Source organism: Plasmodium inui, assembly GCF_000524495.1.
Source record: "Plasmodium inui San Antonio 1 unplaced genomic scaffold supercont1.35, whole genome shotgun sequence".
NCBI classification, from domain to species: domain Eukaryota; phylum Apicomplexa; class Aconoidasida; order Haemosporida; family Plasmodiidae; genus Plasmodium; species Plasmodium inui.
Genome location: NW_008481869.1, coordinates 116,467 through 128,059, shown reverse-complemented (window position 1 = coordinate 128,059; position 11,593 = coordinate 116,467). Strand labels below are relative to the sequence as shown.

Sequence of the window (11,593 nt, the reverse complement as noted above, 5' to 3'; positions counted from 1 at the left end):
AGTCCATATGTTATTTATACAGATATCTACAGAAAATATTAATATTAAATATTCCCTAGATAGGATTGTGTGGAGACTGATAAAATTAAGTAACTAATACCGTAGTAATTATGAAGTCTCTAAGGTAGATAAAACATACTGCTAAAAAAGTGTCCATATATTGAGGATAACTGGATGAACAGACAGAACAACTAACTCTACACCGGGGAGATTGTAGGTTTCTTATTGAATATGCTACGTTCTCAAGATATAATTAAACAGAAGCAATAGAGCACAACTTAAGGATAAAGGCTCTAATAGTTAAATAGTTTTTACAGCCAGTGTACAGAATTCACTTCACCTTATATGTTAACTAGTCCGTATAATCCTTTTGCCTAATCTTATACTATATTAAGGGTTTGTGATAAATATATATATTCCATAACTGCTAGATATCAATGAATGCAATTTAACAACAAGAGAATGATTATTACATCTATAAGAAAAAACTGAAGATATGTTATATTATTTGTCATATTAACGACTGATTATTAAATCCAACAGAATTCAAAAGTGCAGGAGGTCCAAGAGGATAAGGTCCTTCAGAGGTGAAGAGTCGAAATTATAGTACCAATAATCAAGGAAACTATGAATTAAGCTATATAGTATTAAGGATTAGGCGAACAATACAACAAACCTAAAGGAAAATGATATCCAAATGGAATATTCTCGATATTATAATACGAATAGAGAAACTCAAACAACGATAACCAGGAAAATTTATACTCCTCACGAACGTGTCTGATTAGGAAAATATACAACTACAAAATAGCCAAACTACGTCATCTCTATCATACTATTAAATATAACACAACCAAAAGAGCTCGAAGAATAAATGGACTGGTTAAGGATTCTTATCTATCAGGACAACTCAAAAATAAGTAATAAGGGACTAGGTCTTAAACTTAATCAACTATCAGGAAGGTAAAAAATGTACATATTCCTCCAAATCCACAAAAGCAACGGGAATAATAAAGGATAAGTAATATCAACCCAAGTCACCTATTGAAACCAAGTAAATGACCAATTAAGAAAATGACAAGGTGATATATTATCTATCCTAAGTATTTAGTCTTTTCATAGCTACCACTAGTAGACAAGTTAGGTAAACTCACAGAAACTCGGGACCCCAATCCTACTAAATAAGAGTTTTTCGTTATAATCTTAATAGTGTCAGATATCTGACTATCAGAAAATTAAAAATCTCTAAAACTCAGGAGCGGCCTCCTAACAGTCAAGGCAAAATGAGCAGATATAAAGATCCTGCAAATATGTGATACCAAATGGTCAAACATGAAATTATAAGTCACACCTTATTAGACAAGTTTCAACAATAAGTGAAATGATATATACGTCCCCCCTTCTGCCGCACAAATAAACTCTCTTGAAAACCAAAGAGGTGAGATCAGGTTAAAATCAGGTTAATAATTATAGGATCTAACGTCAATTTATTGTTCATAACCCAAAAGATGGAAAAGGCAGTAGTGTCTTACACCTGCCACCACAATAAGAAGATCACGTGTCACAATAACAGCAAATTTAATATCTCACCCCGTCTCAGCCAAAACTCCGCATCATCTCAACAGAAAATACAGAAAGACACAAAGAGGATCAAAAATCGCGCAGGCAGCAGATCTAAGGCTCATATCCCCCAAAAACAGCAAAAGCAAATGCCAAAGGCAACACTGCAAGAATTACAGCCTAAACAACAGAAGTAGAAGATAACTCCCCCCCTATTTGTCGAACCTAATGAGCGACGTGACCCCTATCAAGAAGTACCATAAGAGTAGAACAACACATACATCAGTACTAACCTCTAAAACTGACTGAATAGACTCCCGCCCCAAAAGATAGAAGAAAAAGCAAGAATAGCAACCTCAATCTCCCGGAACTAAGGAAAAACAAAAGTTCCCGCACTAGCTTCCAAGATCGCCCCATCTGACTAAAAAACGAAGAACCAAATAATATCGGAGGAGAATCCCTAGTCAAGAAAAGAATCAACAATTATACTGTATAGCTAGGCAGAGATTGAGTAATTCTGATGGCTCAAATGAGAAAGGAGGAAGAGAAGCCACCACAACCCTCCCCCAGAGACTCTCGAAGTGTCAAGAGTACGATAGTGCAACAGAGGATACTCAAAACCAAAATATGTCAGAAAACAGAGTAGATCATGAAAAATTATGCCCCACAGCCAGTGCAGAAAAAACGATAAAAAAGGAGCCTCCAGACAATATTCCTGTTGCGATAGAAAAGATAGGAAACAGTAAGTGGATCCAGAAATTACCTCCCACATCCCAAATCCGCATTCGATCTCCAGGCCTTCAGCAGAAAAAAAATCCAAGAAAATATAGGAGACGAAAGATCCAGCCAATACCCAAAAAGTTCTAATAAAGTAGATATGAAATAAAAGGCACCATCACAGCCGAAGAAGATGAAGTACTCTCATCAACTGATTCCAACAGAAGCCACATGAGGATGGTTCTAAGTGATCATGAGTAAATGGACGAGACAAAGCATAAGAACCCTTGAGCGAAAGAAGAAAAAGGACAATAGAGCAAACACCAGGAAGCAAGTTTAAGAACAACAGGTAAATATCTTCATAGAAGGACAGCCAAATAAGGGCAGGAGAAATTTCCTGGATACTAAAGGAAGGCGGAAGTTCAAGAAGATTCTGGAAGATCCTCCAGCTGAATCGGAGTGCAACCCACGAGCATTGAAGATGAGTCTCAGCGCATAGTCAATCAGCGAGTCTCTCATAATTTCCTGGAAGACAAAAACAACCGTCTCATATGATGACCCCCCTCATCGAAGCAATAGCACACCAACAGTCAGCCAAGGAGAAACAAGTGATGCCAGGAAGAGGCAACCAAAGACGATGATGAGCCAATCCACCCAACAACTGAGCATCACTAAGATGAACATTCACCAAACATAAGCCCAAGCTCAACTAATAAAAGTCTAGGCCAGCGTGCAGTGTGAGGCTGACCTTCGTTAAATCTCACAGAACCTCTAGAACAAAGCTAGCTTAGGAGCATCAGACTCTGTAATAGCCTAAGAAACAACACACACCCAACAACCGGGAAAAGAAGGATCACATAGGGAAAGTGCCCCCCAGAGGACTATCGAGACAGGACCTTGAGTGTTATCAGACCGTAGGACTCCTAGAAATCGAAACACGACTCGGAGAAGTATCAGGAGGCTTTATCAGAACGAGTCTCAGAAAGGTAAAAGACCGAATATCAGGACCCCAAGAAGGTAGTCTCGTGCAGGAGCCTAAACCAAACCAACTCAGATCCAAGAATCGCAGATGACATCTCGAAACAGCCCAAGACAAAACTAACCCCTTTCCACCCAATAGTTTTAATTACGACCCAAACAAATCGAAGCACAACCCAGGATGAACAAGGATCCTACCAACCGAGAAAGTCAGGTAATGAGAGATACATTCCCCACAGGACGAGTAATCAGTCCCCTGGAGTAAGCCTAACCAACAGAAGTAAAAGCAACGACCGGACGAATACCAACCCTAGGCAAATGAATCAGCAGGAAAAGGTAGAGCCTTCGGAGAAGGACAACTCGGGCATAGGGTTGAATGGAAAATATGACAATCACCATCTGAAGGGTCAGGACAAAAGTTCCAAGTAAAATTCAGCTTAAGAACAAGAGAAGTTCAAATCACGAATGTATCCGCCGGGAGGAAGCCCGATGCCGACTAGGACCAACACAGAAAGTATATCAAAAAAGCTTAAGTCATTAGGATCACTGAAAAACAAACCTCCTGCGAGGAAGAAGTAAAAACTAGAGTAGGACATCAGCCAATATAGAAACGGAGAAAGGCGAGGACCAATCGCCGAATAGGGAAGATGACCTGAAGGCTCAAGATTTTCTCGTGAAGGAACAAACCAGAACAGGCAGAGAATTCCTGAAAGCCACTAAGGCCAGTCACTCTAAAAATCAAGGAGTAGGGCACTCAATAATTAGGGGAGGTTAAAGAGAAGGAGCTAGGTGCCCACCGCCCCCAACAGATGAAGGAGAACCTCAATCCAAGATGAACGTGGGACTTATAAATAGATCCACATGTCTGCAGAAGCGGAGGAAGGAGAACGTAATCAAAGGAACGAAGAGGCTTTCCCTCTGGACATCCTCAAAAGAGGTGACCGCATCAATCTATGAAGCCCCCCCTGGTGCCAGAACAGGTAAACAGAAACAGATAAAAGGGCGCAACGGGAAGGATCCCCTTCAATGAATTCTGAACAAGACACCAATCTGAGGCGTCAGATGGAGTATAAGAATAGGAGCTCCAAGCGTGAGCTCATTGAGTAGAAAAAGGGGAACAGATAGGGGGATCTCATGGACCTGGAAGGGATAGAAACCCAGAACAAGGAAGAGCCAGCGACTGACAAAATAGAAGCATCAGGAAAAACACTCCCAACAAGCCGAGAGATTAAATCCGAGTCTAAAGATTGAAGCGGAATAAGGGAGCAGGACCAAGTAGGAAGGGAGGAGCAAAAGGATAGGAAAAACGGGTCTCAGACGATAAGAAATGGGACTCACGAAGAGGAGCCCCCGAAAAAACTCGTAACATCAGAAAGCTGAAGTCGAAGACAGTTTCTGTGGAAGGGACAAGACGGAGCCGGAACAAAAAGCTTAACCGTATCTTTTAGCAATATCTAAGTGAGCAGCTGGACGGGTAGATTCCAGGACGAATGAAGGAACACGAACGGCAGGAGTAGGAAGAGGGACAGAAAGGCCAAGGCGACAAGACATATGAACTCTCAGGGCCAGGACTCTGGAACACTATCACCCCCTGATTAGAGATGAACAAACGGGACCCCCCGAGAGAGTAAGAAAAGGAATAAATTCCGTCTGTGGAGAAGAGATCAAATCTGGAGAGAGGGGGAGATGACAAAGGAGGACAACCAAATGGAAGGGCATCCGGAAGTTCAGATCCGCGCGAGACTAGACGTACATGGTTTTGATTAAGAGAAGTACGACTAGACGAAGCAAAAGAAAACTCACAAGCACCCGACGAAGAAGAGAAACGGAAAAATTAGGATGAGTAAGGACCATGAGGATTTAACAGAAGGATCCATCTCCTCCCTAAATGTGAGTCATGAGAACTTCGAGCCCAGAGAAGCAATGAAGGCCTACATGAGAACGTATCTTTCGGCAAAAGGCGCTGAGGGGACCAATTAAGAAGAGGGGATAGGCCAAGAAGGAAGAAAACGCCCAGCTAGGAAAAGGCGGGAGAGGCAATTCGACTCAAAGCGCGAAGCAAAATAGTAAGAGAGGATAAGTATAATTGGAGGGGCGAGAGATAGAGGAAGAGATAAGGATCAAAGGAAGCAACTTAAGATAAATTTCCGGAACAAGTCGAAAAGAAATTCTGGGAAAGTGTACAGGTAGGTAGGAGCAGACAAATACTGACTCAACCGGCGTACCGGACGAAAGAGTTGTGACACCAAGGAACTTCTCCCCTAGGAAAGTCCGACGTCTGTGACCTCAGAACCTACAGTGAAAAGAGGAAGTCGCCGGACTTGCAAGGAAGGAGAAACAATCACAGAAAGAAGGAAAAGCAACTGATCAGATGCGAAAGAGGAAGAGGGAAGCAGAGGGACGTAAGTTTTGAGGAGGGGACACGAAAGGGGGCGGGGCTGGGGTAAATACCTTAAAGGCCCCACCCATTATCGGAGGCAACAGGAGCTAAACAATAAGACTCACCGGAGTACCCTCCACAACTACGAAACGGGGCACCTAACCGCAACACAGGGGAAGTAAAGAAGATCGCGCGAAAGAGAGAAGCAGACGCCTCATACGAACAACTAATGAGAAGGAGCGAGAAAAAGGAACAGGGAACTGGTAGATGGTATGGTCCAAGAAATAAGGCCCCAGAGCCTTCGCGTCACGTACGAACAAGGGAGAGGATCGAGATTATGAGGGACAGAACCGAAGGTCCGACAGAGCGCATGCCCCAGGATCAAGAGACAGGGAGGCAGGCTCAACCCTGTAAACGGGCAATCCAGTCTGGACTCAGTCTCTTAGAAGCAGCTCAGAGGCGCCTCAATCAGACTAGAGAAGGACAAGTCCTTAGAGAGGAACAAAGGAACACTAGAAAAGGGAACACCCACGAGGGAGATAAAATTGCAGGGAAGAAAACTGCAGAAGAGCGATCTAGGAGCAGCGATCGGGCTGGAGGAGGATGGCACTGACAGTATGTAGGTGGAAGGAGGGGGTTTGGTTAAGGGTTGGGGTAGGAAGTATCGAACAATTCTGCGAACAAGCAAACAAGTCGTCTGAAGATATAGAAGAAGGAGCCAAGGAGGCCGCTAGTGTATTCATAGGATGGTTAGATGACTACATGACCAATAGTAACGCGGCGGATTTAGGCAAGCTATATGAGAACAAGAGGACACAGAACCCCCTAAAAGACTGCTCGCATAAGGGCAGCCCCCTCGAAGTGGAGACGTGGCACCAACTGGTGACAGACGTGCTACAAGCAATGGAAAGAGTCCCTAAGATAATGCCCCTAAACTCACCCCAGCGAGAGATCCAAGAGAAGGGGGGTTATGCACAGGTTCCTAACTGGGGCAAACTCATCTCAGGCAGATTATGCCAAGGGTCAAGCATCTCAAACGAGTGGATGGGGGCCCTGACCTGCATGATAGGAATATGGAGTGAAGGCGAAACCGAAAATTCTGGCAACCAAACACAACTTCCGGAAGCATGTCAGCGGCTGTTAAATCACATAAAACTGAAAGAGTCTCAATGGGGGACGTGGCTAACGGACGAGTCCAGCAAGTCTCGAGAATTTTGTGAATTAGGCCAAGAGGAAGAGAGGAGGAACAAAATCGAAACAGGGAAGATTACACTAGTCTTGAGTCTTTATGGAGCTCTAAAGACCTTATGTCCCAAATGTGGACCATATCACATGAACCGATGGATCAAGGAAGGCATCGGAGGATCTTCTAAGCGGAAAAGGTTATATTGTATATTGGAAAAGGACAGATTAAAGTGTGACCCCCAATTATCAAGACTAAACGGCGAAAGAGCATATTTAGTATATCAACCTAACAAGGAAATTATATCAAATATCTGTAAGACTCAACACAGGTTAGTTATGAACCAACCAGAAGAACAGCCACAATTTGCTACCGCACAAACCCGTCCACTCCCCAGCAACGGCGCCCATCCGGGGCCGCATAACTCCGGCATCGTATGGGACCACATCGTACCCTCCGACAGCAGTAACCAGAAACAACAACAGGATCAACAAGAAAGCCAACTAAAGGAATACTTAACGGGAACCGTCAGTAGGAGGGGGGCAGCCCCAGCGAAGATAGGGGAATTACAGAGAAGAGACCCAATCCCAGGGGGCCAAGGATCTGTCAAAGCTCAGAACGAGCCGTCCAAACAGGAAAATACCCAAGCGGCCGCAGCCGCTGAAAATGTTGATAAAGGAAGCTGGGCAAAGGAGTCAACAGAAGAAAACCCTGATAAAGGCTGGGCAGCAGCGAAGGCTAACAACTTGCCAAGGATGATTGGGGGAGTTATTGCCGCTATAATCTTGGGAGTGTTAGGATTTTATGGGACATGGAGGATAACGAGATATACCAACCAAAGGACCTCCAAGAGGTTGTGGAGGACAAGAGTCCCAGTTGGATATTCTCCTTTAGACAAAACCATAGAAGGAAGACTTTGGTCTGGAGAGCAATCCTTTTGAGTTATTAGCGTCACTTTCTGAAGATACCATAGCAGTCAAAGTCCCATAGGCAAAGGCCAAGTCCACTCGCAGATTGAGATGACCCCACTGTGACTTAGCGTTAGCATCTTATGACTCCAGAGTTTAAGACATCTCAGAAAGGTCATAGGCCGCCATGACCGGTGACACGGAGTTCTTAAGGCCGAGTGTGAGATTTAAATTCTCGAGGAGAGATACCCCCCTGAATTCTTGGTTGTGACCCAAGGGAATTACACCTGGAGGAAGATTTTAACGGGTCAATATTTCGGTTGTTGTATAAAACTTAGACTGAGTCCGTAACAGTTGGCGAGGGAATCGTAAATTTTTATGGTTTCTCATCTGCTTGTTGCTGTAGAGTTTAGGTTTAGGTTTCGGGGTTTAAGTCTAGGATTCAGAGATTACGGTGTCGGGGTTTCGGTTTAGGGTTTAGGTTTGGGGTTAGGTTTATGGGTTAATTTTTAGGATTCAGAGATTACGGAGTCGGGGTTTTGGTTTAGGGTTTAGGTTTGGGGTTAGGTTTATGGGTTAATTTTTAGGATTTAAGGTTCAGGGTTCAGGGTTAAGGGTTTAGTGTTCAGGTGTTAGCGTTAAGGGGTGAGGGTTTAGGGTTCAGGTGTTAGGGTTAAGGGGTGAGGGTTTAGGGTTCAGGATTATCCGTTTAGGTTTAGGGTTTAGGTTTTATGGGTTTATGGTTTAGGGTTTGGTGTGTCAGGTTCTGGCGTCTATTCCTCAGGGTTTTGTTTCCAGGGATTAGCTTCAGGCTTTGGTGGATTCAGGTTCTTAGCTTTCAGGTGGTCAGGTTGTATGATTAGGTCTTAGCTTTAGGGGTCATTGTTTAAGGGGCAGGGGGCAGGTGTTATGGCCTACTGATTACTTGTAGATTTTAGGCCCCATGGGTCAGTGTATAGAAATCACGCTTAGGGACCATTCTCTAGGCGTCTGTTTCACCTTGTAGGCGTCATGGTCCATGCTTGATGTGGTGGGTTTTTTGCTATGGTCCGGTTTTAGAGGATCATAGGTTAGGTTCAGGTCTTAGTGATTAGCTTTTGACTTAGGTTTATTGTTCAGGGCTTAGTCTTATGTTTCATGTCGTAGTCCTACGTTCTAGGTTCAGGGATTAGTGATTAGTGGCTGGCTGAGGTATCACGGTTGAGGGGCCAGGTGTCAGGGTTTATGTTTGGCTCTATTGTTCAGACATTCGCATTAGGTTCCAGGGGGTAGGGATGTGAGTTACCTTCAGTGGTCAGGGTTTTTTGTCTAGACGTCAGTGTTGTGGGTTCAGGGGGTGTGTGTAGGGTTCAGGATCTAGGGTTTAGTGATCAGCTGCTCAGGTTCCATGGGTCTAGGGTCATGGGGGGGGGAGCTTAGTTGCTAGTTGTGAGGTGCTAGGGGTGATCTCTTGTTGTTCAGTCCTCAGTCGTCAGGAATTAGTTCGTGTCTTGTGGTTTTAGGGGGGTGGGATTAGCGTTACGGTCCAGGAGTTATGAAGCATTTTTTAGGGGCTAGAGGGTGGTTTGAGAGGTTACTCTTCAGTGGTTAGCTTTAGGGTTTAGTGTCTAGTTTGATGGTTCAGTGTCTAGATTCCACGGCTTAGGTTTCAACTTTAGGCTTCAGGCTCCAGGGTCCATTTTTTAGTGTTTGAAATCTAGTTGGCTGCGTTGGTTGATGATTTTCCAGGTCCTCAGTTTTTAGGCCGTAGGTTGCACGGTCCCTAGTGGATTTTTGACCTCTCACCGATTACTGAGGAGGTCCTAGGGCGTATTGGTCCATGTTTTAAGATTCACATTCGAGGGGTTATCTGCTAGGGGGCATGGCCTAGGAGTTGTGGAGTTTTTTGTTGTTGCATATTCCTTGTCTTTTTGGTCATCTTTTATTTTTGACGATTTTGGGCCTTATGCTCATGGGTCAGTTTTTAATTTTCATCTCAGCTGGTTCTTGCTCTATCTTGCTGCTCTTTTGTTTTGGATTTTTTCGTCCTAGGCTTAGGCGTTGGGCTTCGGATTCGACTGATTTGTCCTATTTGTTGCCTTGGCTAAAGTCTATGTTGTTGGATCTGACCCCGGAATGGCGGGTTGGTTTTTTGCTTTTTGGGTGTTAATCTTTATCTTTGGGAGTTCACGCATCTAGATCTAGGGACTACATGTACGGGTCCCTGTCCAGGGGTTAGAGTGGTGCTGTTAGGGAATCAGATTTTATAGACTCTGTGTTAAGGGGCTGTTTTGCTTTCCTATTGATTATTCCTTGCTCGTTAGTGGGCATTGGTGTTGATTTGCAGTTTTAGGGTGTATCCGCTGTTGCTCAGTGGGGAGTTCCTCCGGATTGGGGGGCTACGAGGGGGGTTGTTGTGACATTTTTTTGAGTTACTGTCCGGTTGGTATTTGTCTTCTTTAGGCGGATGTCCCTTATGATGTTTGTCTATTGATCAGTGAGCTGGGGTGTTGGGGCTTGATTTTGCCCTGGCTTTACTTATTAGTTCCTATTTCTTAGTGATGTTGGTATATGCTTTACCCTTTATGGAAGAGTTTTCTGCATTTAGTGTTTAGGGATCAGGGAGCATGTTGTAGTTTCTCGCAGTTAGAATTTAGGGACTTGCTGTCTGGCCTTATTTTCTCAGAGTTGTTGTTGGTGATGAGAGTTGTTAGTCCGCCTGGCTTTCGTCCTATTGGGGATATTTTTAGGCTTCTGATTGACAGTTTAGAGTTGTCCCTCCATTATTTACTTGTCATGGTTCAGCTCTAGGATCTATTTTGTAGTTGTTACGCTGATTTTCCTCTACTGGGTTTTTCCTGTTGCGAATGTACCCTTCCTCCCTTAATATTTACGCGTCACCATTTATTATACACGTGGGAAGCCTTAGTGTCCATACTTTGCCTGCTAGGCTCCGTCTCGTGGGTTGTTCTCTTCTTTTCTCGCCTTCTATTAGTCGTTGTCATAATTCTTCGGCTTAATGTTTCGGTGCTCATTCGGTTGTTCTACCTCTAGGCATGTTTCCCTACGGTTGTTTTATTTGCTTTAAGGCCTTAATTTGCTTCTTCTTTTTCTTTTATAACCTTTTTGGTGTACTTTTTTTTAGCTTCCTCATTTGACTCACTTTTTTGGGTAGCGGGTATATGTAACCCCTCTTATTTCTCAGTTTTTAGCTGTCAGACCCTATCCCTTAGTGGTTATGACTTTGTCTCATATTTAGCCTGCCTTATGCCATTCTTTGTTTCCTTCCATCCAAGACGGACTTTTGGGGGTGTTTTCTAGTTGTAGTACTGCCGAGATATGCTCGCTGGCTCCGATCCGTAATTTTCCTGTTTCAATGGCTACTCCTCCTTTTTTACTTTTTGAATGTGATCGTGACGACTGAATTGATCTTGGCTAATGCCTGTGGGGGCTGGCCTGACAGATTTCATCATGTGTTCTTTTTCTGTACGCCTTAGGATTAGGGGCTTCCTTCGGTTATCTTATTGGGTCGTGATGAATCTTTAGGGAGTGATGATAACCGATCTTATGTATCAAAATGAATTCGCCTTTATAATTCTTTGATTTTAGCTTTTACTAAAAAATAGCTATCAATACAGTAAATGAGGTAGCCTGTATATCTACATATTTATGCATTTCTGGAGGAATTAGAAATAATTCCTCTATTCTTTAATGAGATTACAGCTACTGATTCCTAATAAGCCACATAATATCTCTAATATCTTAAAAAAACAAAATAAAATAAAAGGAGCACATAAGCTAATTCGAATTCGTCAATAGCAGCCCTTGAAATAATCATGGAGGATTGTTGGCATCACTGGAAGACAATCATATATACGTCTTTCTCGT

At 43.5% G+C, this 11,593-nt stretch overlaps 4 protein-coding genes across 4 annotated transcripts; all 4 read left to right on the top strand.

Moving 5' to 3' along the window:
- Positions 1–1,508: 1,508 nt before the first annotated feature.
- Positions 1,509–3,684, top strand: C922_05054 (hypothetical protein; the record flags this gene model as incomplete). Its single annotated transcript, XM_008820627.1, has 4 exons — positions 1,509–1,753; positions 2,133–2,302; positions 3,157–3,294; positions 3,398–3,684. The coding sequence occupies 4 exons, from the start codon at positions 1,509–1,511 to the stop codon at positions 3,682–3,684; spliced, it is 840 nt and encodes a 279-aa protein (XP_008818849.1).
- Positions 3,685–4,087: 403 nt separating this feature from the next.
- C922_05053 (hypothetical protein) lies at positions 4,088–5,022 on the top strand (the record flags this gene model as incomplete). The annotated part of the gene is made up of 2 exons (XM_008820626.1): positions 4,088–4,235; positions 4,880–5,022. 2 exons carry the CDS (start codon positions 4,088–4,090, stop codon positions 5,020–5,022), a joined length of 291 nt encoding a protein of 96 aa, XP_008818848.1.
- An 842-nt stretch (positions 5,023–5,864) lies between these two features.
- C922_05052 (hypothetical protein) lies at positions 5,865–6,248 on the top strand (the record flags this gene model as incomplete). Its single annotated transcript, XM_008820625.1, has 1 exon — positions 5,865–6,248. One exon carries the CDS (start codon positions 5,865–5,867, stop codon positions 6,246–6,248), a length of 384 nt encoding a protein of 127 aa, XP_008818847.1.
- A 149-nt stretch (positions 6,249–6,397) lies between these two features.
- Positions 6,398–7,759, top strand: C922_05051 (hypothetical protein; the record flags this gene model as incomplete). Its single annotated transcript, XM_008820624.1, has 1 exon — positions 6,398–7,759. One exon carries the CDS (start codon positions 6,398–6,400, stop codon positions 7,757–7,759), a length of 1,362 nt encoding a protein of 453 aa, XP_008818846.1.
- Between the last annotated feature and the right edge of the window lie 3,834 nt (positions 7,760–11,593).